The sequence below is a fragment of the Heterocephalus glaber genome, unplaced genomic scaffold (assembly GCF_053883595.1).
Source record: "Heterocephalus glaber isolate CG9 unplaced genomic scaffold, H.glaber_assembly_v1.0 deba00001538, whole genome shotgun sequence".
In the NCBI taxonomy this organism is placed as follows: Eukaryota; Metazoa; Chordata; class Mammalia; order Rodentia; family Bathyergidae; genus Heterocephalus; species Heterocephalus glaber.
This window is the reverse complement of record NW_028258333.1, coordinates 34622397-34638831: the sequence shown is the minus strand read 5'-3', so window position 1 is coordinate 34638831 and position 16435 is coordinate 34622397. Positions and strand designations below refer to the sequence as shown.

At 36.8% G+C, this 16435-nt stretch overlaps 1 protein-coding gene across 2 annotated transcripts in view; it reads right to left on the bottom strand.

Moving 5' to 3' along the window:
* The window catches only part of Itga2 (integrin subunit alpha 2), a 93364-nt gene that overhangs the window by 2446 nt on the left and 74483 nt on the right, over positions 1 to 16435 (bottom strand). For both annotated transcript variants that reach the window (XM_004848537.3, XM_021261432.2), the window contains exons 21-29: positions 15714 to 15806; positions 15049 to 15125; positions 14880 to 14963; positions 10892 to 10994; positions 9477 to 9587; positions 8021 to 8125; positions 6193 to 6306; positions 2912 to 3001; positions 341 to 457 (exon numbers count right to left, since the gene is read on the bottom strand). In XM_004848537.3, coding sequence (XP_004848594.1) covers positions 341 to 457; positions 2912 to 3001; positions 6193 to 6306; positions 8021 to 8125; positions 9477 to 9587; positions 10892 to 10994; positions 14880 to 14963; positions 15049 to 15125; positions 15714 to 15806 — 894 coding nt within the window. The remainder of the gene's footprint in view (positions 1 to 340; positions 458 to 2911; positions 3002 to 6192; positions 6307 to 8020; positions 8126 to 9476; positions 9588 to 10891; positions 10995 to 14879; positions 14964 to 15048; positions 15126 to 15713; positions 15807 to 16435) is intronic.

The window sequence follows — 16435 nt, the reverse complement described above, 5'->3', positions numbered from 1 at the left end:
GGGTCTCACTAAGTTGCCCAGGCTGCCCTTGAATTTGGGGGTCCTCCTGCCTCAGCCCCCTGGGTATCTTAGAGTACAGTCATAAGCTGCCATTTTTAGCTTCCCAGAATCTACTTATCTGAAGCAGAATAAAATGTACAGGACGCTGAAAGAAAGGATTTTTTTTTTTAGGAAAGAAATAAAATCCTAATGAGCTTCCAAAGACATGAATGAGAAATTGTAGACAAACTTGTATTTCTTTCCCCCAGAACAGAAGAGTACCATATAATATTTAAAATTGTTGTTTTGTAAGGGACAGGCTCTCAGGAGCCCTGTATTTTAAAATGGGAAATTTTCTTACCTTCCATAAGACATAAACCAGAGCTAAGAGCAAAAGAATTCCAGCAATTATACTTCCTACTATAACTCCTACTGGTACTTCAGCTTTCTCGTTGGGTTTCATTATCATAAGAGGAATCTGAAAATACATGTTCACAATTGAGTTATCAGATTTTTACACTAAAAAAGTGAGAGTCACATCCAATTCAGTCATCTATAAATGAACATCCCCAGCTCTAGAAAGGCGACATGACTTGCTCATGATGGCATGCATTATACAGAAAAAAATTTTCAAGAAAAACCCTGCAAAATCTAGATAATGAATACACATTTTCTAGGTTTTTCTTCCTGATTGCATTAGTATTTTATATCTATGTCACGCCTGACAATCCTCGATGCTTTAACTGTAAGATAGGGGCTTTAGTTTCTAGCATTGGTTTTCATCATCAAGTGAGAGCAGAGGGTCTTGGAGAGAGGGTCAGAACCACCCGAATCAACACTACAGTAGTTCAACAGCAATAGCTCTGTTTCGGGTGTCTGAGTACTGACTTCTCTTCAGTCTCACTGAAGGTTGGTATCAACTGCTGGAAAGTGGAAATTAAGTCTCAAGACTCAAGCTGACCTTTTCAAAAGAGAGGAGCTTGTTCTGGAGTATATTTATGTCTCTTCATGCCCACTTCCTGCAATCTTTCTGGTGCTGTAATAGAATGGCTGCCCTAAGAGTTTTAATAGTAACACTGCCTATTCTATTTTTTTCCTGGTAAATGGGGAGTCTCAATCATTTCCTTCAAAATATATTCTTAAGGGCCGGGGATTTAGCTCAGTGGTTTCGCCGCCTGCTGTGCAAGCGCAAGGACCCGAGTTCGATCCCTGGTACCAAAAAAAAAAACCCAAAATATATTCTTAAAAAGCTATTTTGCTATAAAGCAAAAGAATAGGAAAATCTATTTACTTGATTTAATATTAAATTTCAGTGGTGAATGAGCAGCTTTATTTCACATAATTATCGGTATATATTTCTCATTATTAACATCTTCAAAAACTAAAATAATGTTTTTTTTGTAAGTTTATGAATAAAGTTGTTTTAAATTCATATCATTTCTTCTTTACTGGCAGTTATATGCCTGCTTCTCTCCCTTTCAGAGATTCTTAATCTGGAGTCCATGGAGTCTGGAGTCATGAGCATAAAATTTGATTTGTCCCTTTTAAGTGGGCCTGGAATTGAAATAAGTGTAACAATTTATTACTTTCCTACATGAAAATATCCAAATTACTGTTTGTATTCAAAAAATATTTGCATAGATGCAATTAAGTAAAAGTTGGCTTCTGTTGTTTATTAGTACCGCTCAGAGAAAACCAAGAAAAAAAATATCACGAGTTCATGAAAATTGTTCGTTGGAATTTTCAGTGACTATGTTTATGACTGCTTTCTAAAAAGCAAAGACTATAGCCGAGTTTTACATTTTTTTTTTTTTTTAAATTGCTTTGTTCTAAAGTGAGCTTTTAACAAAAACGTACAGTGCTTTCTTAGCCCAGTCCTTTCTGGGCTAAGTTCATAGCAGTTCGAACTTGAAGTCTGCATTTCCTTTGGCTCTATTTCTGAGTTTCCATGCCCAGCCTCTGAAGAGAGGGCATGGGCTTTCACTGAGTGTCCTCAGACAGAGACAGAAAAGCTTTGTCTGTTGTGTGGAATCACTTTCCCTGGGACAAGAGTGAACAGGAGTGCTGCAAGCTGTATTCTCAGGCACTGAGAGAGGCACAGAGTTCACGAGTTTTAAGCAAGTCTGTGGGCTGGAGCTGTGGACTGAGACCAACTGCCCAGCTGAACTTGAGGGCAGAGTCATGAACTCACTTACAACTTCAAAAAAAAATTTGAGAGGAAAATTCTGAGGCCTCTGCCAGCAGATTAGCTAGGCATGGAAGTCCCACTATAGTGTATCTAAAAATGGCATGTGCTAACCAGAGTCTCATTGCAAAGGAGAGTTGTCTGTGCCAGCCTTTGGAATAGAAATCCCTTGTCTTCTGTAAGAGCACACTTCTCTGAAGGACCATTTTTATCAAGGGGAGCATTATAGTTTTTTAGAATGTAAGACCATGAATGAACTTGCCACACTGTGTCAGTCTGTTGTAATATACACTATTAAAAAAATCTTCAATAATAAATACCTTATTTTTTAGGCATGCTTCAGTACTTCTTAAAAATACTCTAAAACACAATTTATGATTTAAATAGTCATAACAGATTTTATGGGCTACAATCTAGATGGTTTTATATAAGCATAGGGGAAGAAAGACCTATAGGGCTGGTATAGGCATGAAGAAGGGGCACAGGGCATCCCTAACAAGACAAAGCCCTTTTGTTGAGACTTTCTTTGGATCATAACTTTTTGGAAAGCCAGCATGGGGGCCTGAAGCAGGGCAGTTATACCACTGAACTTCCTGAGTAGCAAATGCCCCTGCCAAAGCTCAACATGAAAGATGTCAGATTCTCAGAGTTTCAGTAAGATTCTTCCATATACATGCAGGTAAGAAAAATTATTATCGGCATCTTTAGAAACAATACCTTTTGGTGGGGAGGATATCACACACTCACCGTGACAGTGTTTTCTTCGATCACGTATAGTTGAGGGTTATAGGTATTGATTTCCGCAGTTGCTGTCAGCTGTACTGTCTGGAAAGTGGACTGGAACACACAGAAAAGAAAATATTTTATTGTAGCAGCAGAAAACCTGACGAGTTTATAATTTATTTCCTGGTGGAAAGTAAGAAGAGCAAATGAACGCTAATTGTGAAGACTCAAGAACCTTTGTATACAGGACTGCCCATCAGAATTTGCTGGGCAACTTTTAAAATGTACAGATGATTGGTCCCTGTCACTACAAATTAAACAAATCCCTGGGGTGAGGTCCACATATAAGCCAGTTAAAACATCTCCCCATGTGATTTGAACTTGAAGAGGGTTGAAAAGCAGGGGTTTAAAATCAATGTTTTTAATTGGGAAAGATCATAGTTAAGATTTTTTAAACATTCAAGATATGACAAACACATGCAATACTTTTATATACTTAGATAAATGAATCACATAATGGAATTGAAAAAAACCAACATTTAAAAGATAAGATAATTTTCTCTTGGGGTACAAATACATTACATAATTTTATGTAAAAGTACACTTGAACTTTACCATGCATGGCAGAAGCAGATACCTTAAACTTTTTGGCATATTTTATCATATCAGGAATAATTTCAGATTTCCTAACTTAAGTGTCTCTATGAAATAGTACTGGATATATGGAGTAGGTATATAGGTCATATATTTAATGTTGACATTGCTTGTAATCTCCTAATGTGAAAATATCTTTACATATATTCTTCAGTCTATTTAAAGAAAAAGTATTTTTTAGGGCTGGGGATTTAGCTCAGTGGTTTCGCCGCCTGCTGTGTAGGCACAAGGTCCTGAGTTCAATCCCCGGTACCAAAAAAAGAAAAAGAAAAAGTATTTTTTCAGTGGAAACATTATCGATGTATATACTTCACTGTGGTTGTTCTCTCTGTAAGACAAATATTGGGTCTGATGCTTACTGTCGCTCAGATTTTAGAGCTGTTGTCACATGCTCTAGCTGCTAGGACTCAGTTTTTCTGGTTACTAGGGCACAAGATTCAACATACTCCATGAGGTCATTTGCTAAGCTGTATCTAGGAGCCAGAAAGAGAATATATTTCCCAAAAGTGAGCAATTTGTTTCCTTCGCACTGGCTGAGTCTCTGGTTACTCTTAATTTTCTCAAGATGGAAGATTGCATCAGAAGTTAACCCTCATATTTGGTCCCTTACACATATATTATGTGGGAAACATATCAATAATGGTTTAAGCTTTTTTTTAAAAAAGAAAGTAGCATGTAAATAAATGCTAGTTTTTTTGTAGTTCCTGTAGCTGAAAGATGTATCACAACAATGATATATCTGCACTCCAAAAGCAGGCCCTTCATACAGGTACACAATATCCTGCAAGTTTAACAAGGAGAGGTAGGAAACCACACATGTAGAAGAACCAAGTAGCACAGCCACTAGCATTCACCACAGCTTCTTACAAATGCAGCCATTCAGTTTGAAAGGCTTTTTGATAAAACTACTTGAAGTCTTTGTGATAAAATCACTTGAGATGTTAAGTTGACTTGCACTACATCAGAAAATGTGTGGCAGGAGAAGGCAGCACATCACTGGGATCTACTGAAGGAAATGAGATAGATGTTTCAGACTGGCTCTCCCAGATGATCTCAGAAACATCTACTTTGCTGTTAAAATAGCTGAAAAGAAAGTGAGGATAAACATGTGACCTTTCTCGAAGAAGGAAGATGTTCAAGACCTGAACTTCAGTGACTCTCGGGAGTGTTTTCTCAGTTTAACCAACATAAGCATGTTGAAAAGGATAAGTAATATACTTTACGTTTGCTCCTAGGAATAAAACTGCTGCTTCTGAAAACTGTTGGAAATGTCCTTTTGAAATGCTAAAATGGTATAGCTTTAAACAAACTCAGGAAAATCCAAATGCTTTCTACAGAGCTGGCGGCATTGTATTTTGATGTGCAAAAGTCAGTTTTCTTTCCCATTTGTCAAAGTTTCCTATGAAAACACTTGTTCCTCAAATCCAAAGATCCAAAAACAAACTGGTAAAACTGAGTACCAAGCTGCTGCAGCTAGGAAGGTGGAACAGTGGACACCTTAAAGGACTTTTCTTCTGAAGGCCTGGAAACAAATGCAACTAACACGAAGAAAAAAAACAAGCAAAACAGAAAAGCAAACTTAGCATTTCCTCACTCCTCCAATTCTGTATTTTCCCCCTAACCTTTCACCACTCCTTTTTTAAAATTGTGCCTTCATAAAAGAATATTGCCCATGTTTTGGCCTCAGGGAAAAGTTACAAAGGATTCCAGTCCTCTAATCTTGCACAAAACTCCATAGCAAGGAATGGTGATTATTGGAAAAGTCATAAAGTGATGAAAAACAGGGAGTAGAATGTAGTTTAAAGCAAGAAAGAAAGAGGAAGAAAGAAAGTGAAAGCCACACACTCCCTCAAGAGGTTTTAGACTAATTTATATTTTGCCACCTCAATCAAAGCCAAGGTTGGCAAAAGGAATGGCTAGTCACTAAAGCATCAGATTTAAGGAGGCCTGTCTACTGTATGCATATTTTTCACACCAGACTAAACTCTGGGTACCCAAATCTATGCTGAAATATTGCTACAGTAGCCACACACCTGCCCAACAGAAAAACAACGCTGACATTGTTTAGCACTTTCTTCAAATTTTTCATGGGGATTGAAATGACTTAAAAGTTGTGTGTTGACTGGGTTCTTATGAGAGGGAAGGTAAAGCAAGAGAGTAGAGGGTTATCACTAAATAGGAGGATGGGTCCTTTGGCTGGATTTATCTCCTAGGTAATTAGAGATCCATCCAACAATGAGCTGAGAGCTCAGCAGAGACCCAGAGACACGTATGTCTTGATGGGCATGTGGTGGAGACTTGGAAGAGGGAAATGTGAGGAGCTGGGGGGAAGACAAAGCAGATGCCATTTGTAGCCAACGGTAGCAGAGGTGCCTTTGACACCATTCCTGTAGATATTGAAGGTTGGCATGGAGTCCTTAAGAAACAGACCTTTTCATGAGCTCTCCAGTGACTCTGAGGCACAGTCAGACCAGGTATGCCCTGGAGAGTGATATCAGCATGCTGCCTTCTACCGTAAAACCGCTCTAGGTTATTCAGGCACCACTAACGTCAACCAGAATGCTATTTTGTCAAAGAGTACAAACTTTTTGACAATGAAGGCTTATACTTCTTTGTCTCTGATGAACCCAATAAACGAAGCTGATACTTACTGCAGCAAAAGTCCTGTTCCAAATTCTGGTAGACATATTAATGAAGTATTCTCCTTTTATGTCAAGATCTCTGAACCAGCAGGTGACATTACTGCAGGAAGCAGTTCTGCAGTCCTTTCAGGTTGGAGTCAATAGTGAAAGAACAGAGGGTTAGTATGGGCATAAAAAATAAATGCTAAAAGTTTATGAAGATAGATAAAGGCCAGTAGTGGGAAGGATCTAGGGAAACAGGCAATCTCATGAACTACTTGTACTTATAACAACTTTCTAAGGGATTTTGGTACTATGTCACAAAATGCAAAAATTGAACACTCTTTCCTCCAGGCATTTCTTATCTGTATAGACAACTTCAGGAAAAAAACAGACGTGTGTGAAGCAAATATACAAGTGCATTTATTGCACTGTTAAAAATAGTAATAACAAAAGGGTAACTCACCTTATCAACAATGTACTAGTTAGGAAAGTCATTGAACATTAACAAAAATTATTGTATTTTAATCATTAAACCTAACCATAAAGATGAATTTCTTAGGTTAAAAAAATTAATAGTAAAAGAATAGTGGTTATTGGGAGTTTGGGGAGGGAGAGATCAACAGGTAGATCACAGAATTTTGAGGGCAGTAAAACCACTTTTTATGGTACTATAATTGTGGATACATGTCATCATACATTTGTCAAAATTTATAATGTGGATTTTTACAATGTCAAAGAAAACCCTAAGGTAAATGATGGAGTTTGAGTTAACAGTGATACATCAGTGTCGGTTCATATCATAACAACTGTACCACTCTGGCTCAGGACTTTGATCATGGAGGAGACCATGATTATGTGAGGAGAGAGGCTATATGGGAAATTTGTGATGAATCCACTTAATTTTTCTGTGAATTTAAACTTACCTTAAAAATAAGGCGGATTTTTAAAAAATGTATGTTATATTGGCCCATTGCCAGGACAAAAGATAGTGTGGTACACTTACGCAAACCATATATCTATCTATCTATCTATCTACCTATCTATCTATCTATCTATCTATAGATAGATATCTCCAAGTGCACTAACGCCATTAAAAAAAACACAATTTTATTCTATTGTCCTGCTTCTCTCCCATCCTTCACAAAGTTAAATGGTTGCAATGAAAGGTTTAAACCAGGAAAATACCATTCATTATTTTTGATAAGGGAAAGCTGTGGATAATTTAGGGTTTATTACTTATTAAATGTTTACTTACTTGAATACTTAATATGTGTCTAGAATATATGCCAAACACCATGCTAAGATGCTAGACTAATGTTTTTCCCAAAAAGGGTATAGCTCAGCAATAGGAGATAATAAAATATTAAAAGACAGAAGAGGGAAGCATATTTAACAGTTACATAATAGTCATCAGTGATTATGTTGAAGGGAGATGCCCAGTCCCTTCACAGCTCTGCTATATTTTATTTTTATTTTATTTACTTATTTTTTTTTCCGGTACCAGGGATTGAAAACTCAGGACCTTGCGCTTGTGAGGCAGCGCTTTGCCACTGAACTAAATCCCCAGCCCTCTGTCATATTTTTCAAGTACATAACACTTAGACACAGTTATTTCACATGTATCATTTTGATATCATAAACTCTGAACATATAATTTGTAAGTAATGGGATAAGTAATAATTTCAATAACCTAGACTTGAGAATTTATTTTCTAAATCTTAATTTATACAAGCCATCAAAAAGCAAAAAATGAGAAAATTCTATGATACCATCTGGTTGGAGAAAAGTTCCTTGATTTCAGGTAAAACAAACTCTAAATTGCTGAAAGAAACTTTAATTATTAACCTGTTCTCACCAATTCTTTTATGTGCCAGAAGTTTTCACTCTTGAAAGATACTGAAGAAGATGTCTGACCCAGTTTCAGTGGATTTATTTCTGCTTGACAACTGATGTCACCAGCCTAAAAAGAAGAACACAAAATCAGATTTGGAAGCAAAATGTTTTAATGATGCCCTTCCTCAAGTTAGGAAATCTCGCTGTCACCTGGCAGGGGAGGGGAGGGAGGTATGGAGGGGCTGTTAGGCTTCTTTCCACAGCCCTGATCTAGCCACACACCTTGTGATCACTAAGATGGACCACTGTATTCAAATCCTCCAGTGTGACTTGATGAAATGGCTAGGTTTTATAGACTGCCATGGCTTAGATGAAGTTTGTGACACAAGATTCACTGGAAGCTTGATCCCTAGGATGATAGTGTTGAGAGGGCATGGGACCTTTAATAGTTGGAGCCTACAGGGAGGTCTGTAGGTTAATCGGGAGGGAGTCCTTGGAAGACATAGTGGCATTCCAGCCCCTCTCTAGTTTCTGATTTGGCCCTTGTTTCGTTCTTCTCTTTCCTCTCCATCTTCCTCTTCTCCGCCTCCTTCTTCCCTCCTCCTCTTCCTCTTCCCCCCCATCTCCCCCCACCCACTCTCTCTTCCCCCCATTCATTGGCTTCTACCTTCCACCTTGAGGTCCTCACTAGAGCTGAAATCATGCCCTTGAATCCCTAGAACTGTGTACTTCTGAACATTTTTCTCTTTATAAAGGTATCAAGGCTCAGGTATTTTATTTCTTTGTAAGAATGCAAAATGGACTACCACATAGCCCATATGTGATAAGACCAATTTGCAATGCAAATGCACTGTGAGTGTACTGTTGTTTTCTGTGGAATGGTTTAGACTTTTGATTTTCTACAGTCTTCCATGCAGGCTACAGGAAGAACACTACTGTAAGATGAGCTCAGTGCTAGGGTAAAGGTGAGCCAGTTGCAAGAGGTTTGAGGAGAGAAGTCCTTCTTAGCCTGGGTAGAACCACTGGAGAGCTTTAAAGAAAAGCATTGATGGTAATTCTGACTTAATTTTCAAGTTATCATTCTTTAAAATGAAACTGGGGTGAACAGGCAGGGCTGAGTGTGACTGGGTGAAAGTCCAGGCCGGGTGCTTGAACACCAGTTACGATTGCAGTGTGTAGACCTACTGTGCACTCACTGTGGGTTCAAACTCTCACTTCCCAGTCTTCTCTCCTAATAAGGACCTGCTAAAGTTCAATCTTCACCTGACCAGAGGAGGAATTTTAGAATAATTTCTGCTGTCTACACCTAGACTCAGACATTCTTTTAAAAATAATATCTTGCTTCTAATGTGAAATTAAATGCTAGTTAATTGGTACCTGGGATGCGTAAGAATTATCTTCTGTTTTTCATGTATAAAATGTCAGAAGCAATCACTCCAAGAAAATGCACATTTTATAGGCTATGTTGTTATTCTTACCTGGTCCATGTGTACCTCGGTCAGGTACATGAGTGGGTTCTTTTCTTTGGTGTACTGAGGGATGCGGATGATTACAGATGCCATGCTTACTGGAACAAGTCCTGTTGTTACCTGTGTTGAGAAGAAAATGTTCTAGAATCACTATGTTGTGTGTGTGATGCAAGGAAAATGACCAGTAACCCCTGTGCTGATGAGAGACAACTATAAAGTACAACTGGTCAGAGGTGTGGGTTGTGAAAGAACTTAATCTCTCTCTGTTTTCATTTTCTCATTTGTACAATAAAGATAATCAGAAATTCAGTAGGTTTGTGCTGGTACACTATCTGTCCTCATTGGTTGGGTTTTTGTTCCAAGTGGCCAGTGCTTATGACCTACAGGCTATTAAATTTTTTAAACAACAACCCAAGGAATAATAATAACTCCATCCTCATAACCGGCCTAGCAATTAAACAGCGTAAAAGCACTTGATACAATGGCTGATACTTATTACATACTCTATAAATGTTATTTTATTTTTACTATAAATTGATTAAGTGTCTTACTAAAGAACATGGCTACTGAATACCATGCATATTTTATAAATTCCAGTGTCTGGAAAACAAATTAAGATTCTTTTATATTTTTAAAAATCTCTAAAGTGCAGGTTGTAGCCAGGAAACAGACTAGTAGGAAATGGATTTTAAAAAATGGTTTTGACTCAGGGTGATGGATGAATTCTTTTTTACTTTCTAAAGTTAATGTAATATTATTATACTATGAAATAGCCATTTTCTACAACTAAATTTCTCTTTACATAAATGGTTACTGTTTTTAGATTAACAATTACTCACGAACATTAGAATTTGACTCAAAAATATTTTTAGATACTGGGACTGGAGTGCAACTCAGTTGGCTGAGTGATTGCCTAGCATGTGCAAGGCCTTGGATTCAACCCCCATATTATAGTATATTATTATATAAAACATTATATATTATATATTATAATGTTTTATATTATTATATATAATATATAATTATTTTATATTTTATATATATATATATATATATATACTTTTTTTTCAACATTACTTATTTTAGGACACAGAACTAAGTTCCAAGCCCTGTTGTTTACTTATCTGTGATGTATCCCACTGGTTCTCAAAATATAGCACCTGGGCTAGCAGCATGAGCACCATGTGGAAACTTTTCAGAAATACACATTTTTAGGCCCATCCCAGACCCACTGAATCACTCCAGGGATGAAGCCTAGCATCTGTGTTTTAACAAGCCCTCCCAATGATTTCAATGCTTGCTCAAGTTTATGAACCACTGGTATATTTTGACTTCATTTCATTTTCTTCTTCTCTTCTCATTCTCATTTTTTTTTTTTGTTTCCCTTCATCCTAGTTTGCCATCCTTACGACAGACTTACCAACCTTAAGAGAGAAGATGAATTTTGGACCAATATCTTCAAAATTGTGCACGATAGAAGGAACATTCTCATCCAAGGAAACTTCGTAAAAATTTATGTTGGTGGATCTGTTGGGTATTTGTAAAGTCAATGTTTTTAGTTTTGCTGTTGTTTTTGAAGTTTAGTATTTATTTTAGTTAAGTATTTTCTAGCTTTTATTACAAGTAAAACAGTTTACTTTTAGTTAGAAAAGCACCGAATGACTATCCTACATTAAGATTGACATTTTTCATTTCCTCATATGAGAGAGAAGAACATGAGCTATTGTCTTTTTGTGTCTGATCAGAGGCTGGGAAGGATGATGGGGAGGGAGGATTGGAGGAGGCTGCATAAAGGATAATAAAACACAATTAGTTAGAAGTAGTAAATTCTAATGCTTTTTAGCATAGGGAGGTGACTACAGTTCACAATCACATATTACATATTTTGTGAATAATTAGAAGACAGGAGTTTAAAATCTCCAAAGATAAAGTTATGATAGGGACAAAGAAATGCAAAGTACCCTGATTTGGTCAGTATCCATAATGTATACATGTATTGAAACTGTATATATGCTCTGAAATATATTATATCCCGTATCTATGTCTAATTATTTTTTGCCAATTAAATTTTAAAAATTAAGTAGATGAAAATGCCAGGTACCCCTGATTTTATAATACATTGTATACATGTACTGAATTATCACTCTGAAAGCCATGTATATGTAGGTACTATTAAAGTTACAATTGTGAAAAATCTTAAAAAGCACTGGATGAAACCAAAGGCTTTTTATGGTTTTACAGTCCAGTGTATATTTTTAAAACTAAAATAAATTCAAGACATATCCCTTTCTGGCCTTTCTGCTGAGATTCTATGTGTTATATGTTTGTAAGTTGTCAAATTTCTAAAATAAGCACAAAAGTATTACTTTAGAACTGATAGTGGAACTGTTCCCAGGATTGCTACATTAACTGATACTTTAATATAGTGGACACTCATACATAAGGATTTGTAAGCCAGTGCTTTCCCACTTGCTACAGGTGAAATACAATGATGTGGTATTAGGTATTAGCTCCTACATTATTCATTACTAGATGCCTGTGAAACAGGACATGTTTATTTTATTAATCCTTTTTCCTAGTCATTTCTAGTTCCAAACCAACTCTAGTGCTTTGGCTCTGAATTTGAGCTATTCAAATTTGTTTCTACCACTAGTGGAGCCACCTTTAAAATGGATGACCCACAAATTTTATTAGACTAGACCTAAAGGCATCGAACTGATCTTGACCTCTTTGCTTCGGATTGCCAGCTAATATATGTGCACACAGTGATGTCTCTATTTAAGGAATTGCCCTAGGACCACTCAGATTGGAATGAAACTGGACATCTCCCACTTTTTCACTCATTTGGGGGGCTCTCAGGCTGCATTGCAACCAGGGCAGCTTCTTTGGGGTTAGGGGTGTGGAGGAGCAGGTAGCAGCAGAAGGAGTCTAACAAGTTACTATGCATATCCTATCCATTTATTCTTTACAGACAATTTATTGGGAAAACTGACTAGGATTTGAAACAGACATTCTGGAGACGTGTGCATGGATTATTCTCTTTGCCTTACAGAATGTGTTTGTGTTGGCCCCTAAGCAGGGCCAATTTCTAAACGGATAATTTTCTGCTTTTTGCATTATAAAGAGGTCTGATGATTTTCCATTCATTACGTAAGTTTTCCCTAAGTTACTTAAGTAACATTGAGGTGTGTTTAATATATGTATGGGAGTGGCAGTAGCTAGCTGTATTCAGAGGGAACCCTGTTACAAAAATAATTCTACCATCACTATTTCCACCATCACATTCATACAATATAGGTGCAAATTTATATAGTATCAAAGCGGTAGCTAACGGATATGCTCAGTCATTGGGTAGGGCTTTTGCTTAAAAGTTTAAAAAAATGTTTGTTAAAAAAATAGTTTTGCACTATTGCTTGTGATGGCTAAACAAACAAAATGAAAATGAAAAACAACATATTAATATCAGAGTGGCCAAATAAATTATAAAACAGCCAGGAATAGAATAAGCTGGATATGTTTGGCTTGATATGAACATTTCTCTAAGATTACATAAAAAGCAAAATACAGAAGAGTATTTTCATTGCTCCTCTTGGGCAAACAAAATGTTGGCGCACAATTGTGTGCAAGCATATATGTGTATGTTCCATATATATACCTATATATGGATATAATATATGGATATAATATACATATATGTTATATATATTATATCTATATATAGATATCTCTTAGTTAGATCAACCATAGGTCTGAGAAAATATTCCTAAATTGTCACATTCATCACTTATAGGGAGTATCACCAGGGAAGAGGGAAGAGTTGATTTTACTTTTCATTGTGCATCTTGTAATAATGTCTGAATTTTCTACCTATGGTGTACATTTAATGCTTTTCTTTTAAAGAAAAAAAATCTGGAAAATTATTCAAGTGTAGGATGAGGAGCCATTTCAGCTTTTCCTTCATAATTCTCTATATTAAACTTTTAAATATATGCTTTTAAAAAGCACTGGTGTGTATTGGAATCCAAATTACCATCACAAAATCACAGCTACCATGTAAGTAAGTAAAAGTGAAGTCCCATTTCGATTTTCTGTTTATTTCATGTTATAACTTCTGGGAAAAAATTGGCCATGATGGCAGAGTGGAATGACAAAAAGGCCGTGTTAAGAATTTAGGAGAGAGAATTAATATAGGTGAAAAGGAAAATATTTAGGTAGTGCAGTAATTCCTATCTTTGTGCCTGCAGTCATTTTCAATTCTTAGGAAGTGAGAGTCCTTTGAAATCTGCAGTTACTGATTAATTTTTCAGGGATGGATGACTTGGGCTGGACTTTGTTTCCACTTGAGCATTTGCCACTCACTTGACACAGAAACATTGTTTTCTTCTTTGCTCATGTATCTCAAGCCCTGGACAGGATGACATAGTTTTCTTTTTGTTTTTGCTTAGTGATTTATTGGATGATCTACATAAGCCATGCTTTTAGGGGTTGGGATAATGAAGAAGGAGTGAGAGAAGCTAGCTGTCATTGGGCTTCTTGAGAAAACAGGACTGCACGTTTTTCTGTGCCATTCATCCGCACGGGGAAGCAGTCTGGGTGCTTGGAGGTGGGCATGTGCGGTGGCCTGTGCACCTGCTGAGCTGTGCCCTACTGTGACCGTGGCATGAACCAGCCTCACTTCTGAGGATTAAACTGCTACTAACCTATTAGCACCTGTGGGATTTGTATGCTACCCAATTCCCAAGACACTTGTTCCTGGGAACAATTCAAAGCAGCTGGTATATACTTGTATTACATTTCAACTGCTGCTCTCAGGTTTACTTGCTTTGGTAAGGCAAGAAAAAGGAATAAAGCAGTTCTTCGTGCATGACTTCCTCTGGAAAATCCCACATTTCCTCCTGGTTGGAAGAAAACTCTAACCTGTTATGTCAGAGATTTTCCACTCAGAAGCTAGACCTGACCAACTTTCTGTATCTGACTGTGCAATGTGTGGCTCTATTCAATATTAACTGCAGACTTCCCATGTGCAAAGCAGGGTGCTGGGGACTTCATTTCCAGAGATGGAAATATTGCTTGGCATCTCATGTGCCCAGTAGGAAGTTAGAAGATAATGCTAACAGCTGGTAGGGCCTTGAGTGTGTTTCAGCTTCCTGGGAAGGTTTGCAGCCCTTCCTAGGGCCTGAAAGGGAGTTCCCCTATGATCAGTGGAAAAGTATTTTTCCTTTGCCTTTCAATGCTGCTTTTAGTTAACAAACCTAAAGAATCACTCAAGGTTCTCCTAGGCACTGATCTGTCTGTGGATTTCTGTTTAAGTTGGCAAGGGGAAGACATATTCTTTAGTTAAGACTGAATGTGCTATAAACCAGTGTGGTGTCAGTAGTAATAGGCTACCCATCTAAAATGGGCTTCACTTACCTGGTTAAGTGAATTTCAGCATCATAGAGTAGAGGAATTTTGAGGTTGACTGAATTGTCTGCCTTGTTTGCCTCCTCACTTTCACTATTGAAACAAATATTAGGAAATTACTTAAAGTGAAATATTATAAAAGCCACTGATCACCATTACTGACTTCATTAAGTCTTACCTGAATGCTCGGAAGCTGAAAGATGCCTGATTCTGAAGGTTTTGAAGATTGAAGTCAAAGTTAAGAGTGAAAGTCACCTATATACGAAGTTAAAATTCATCAATCTATGATGCTTCATACCCAGGAAAGAAAACAAAATAGTCTTCCTAAAAGCAAACTCACTCTAACCTGATTCTGAATTTTATTTTCCTTAAGCTTTCAAATTTGTAGACTATCTCTATTTGTCTACCTTACTCTAGTATGCTTCCTTTAAAAGGAAGAAAGCTTAAATTTTAGCTGACAACTGGAAGTTATCCAGCCATGTATCCTTGTTTGAACTGTAAAGCTTTTTGCTGATATGAAACTTATATAGCAAGGATTAACAGGTGACCTTTGTGACTGTGTGGAAACATTGTGGCCAATGTTGGTCAACATACTAAGACAAAAAGAAGTTTACATGTCATGTGTGCTTTTGTGCATAAACTGCATGGAGAAAAGCAGAGCTTTATTATTCATTTCAAAGAAAATAATCTAGTTATTAAGAAACATTCTCTTAAGTATGCAGCAGTTTATTTTGTGACTGCTATCAAGTGGTGACACCTAACCTAGAAGGTGTTATATTGGTAAATTAATGTGAGTGCTGAAGCATGGCTAGCATGGATTTTAGGATGACATGCAATTTGTACCTGTTGTTCACTCTTTAAAGCAGGATAGCCTACATCACAGGTAACAGACTTCTGAGATGAATCAACCTGGCATGTTACTTCTGTTCCATCAATCTGAACAAGACCAAGGAAATAATAGTCAATTAGTATAGAACACATGTCTATATACACACACATTGAAAAATGTAAAGTGACATGTACATTAAGATTAGTTCACAATGAATTAGTTTACTGTCCCCAAAGCTTTGAAAATCTTGTACTCTCCAAGTGGCTAACATACTGTTTTTATGGGTAACTTTAAATATACACTTGCCAAGCCAAAGAAGTGGCTAAAAATTGGATTTCTTCTCCTAAAGGAAATCATAGTTCTCATATTTCAGAAGCACAAACAACTTTAATGCATTGTGCAGAAATCTTTAGTATATATATTTCTTACTATTTTTGAAATACATATTTTCAAGAGAAGAAAAAAATCATTTTGGTTTTTTTATTTCAAATAAATTGATTTTTTTTTCTTAGTTTTTCTCAGTTCTTTTTTCATTAAAAAGTGAAGTCATCACTGGGCACAGGACATTTTAATCATTAAGGTCAAGATAGAGTTAAAGGCCAGGGATTTAGCTCAGTGGTTCTGGCACCTGCCTCGAAAGTGAAAGGTCCTGAGTTTGATCCCCAGTACCAAAAAAAAAAAAAAAAAAAAAGAGAACTCTAAATCTATTGAGCTCACATTAACTTTAAATGGAAAG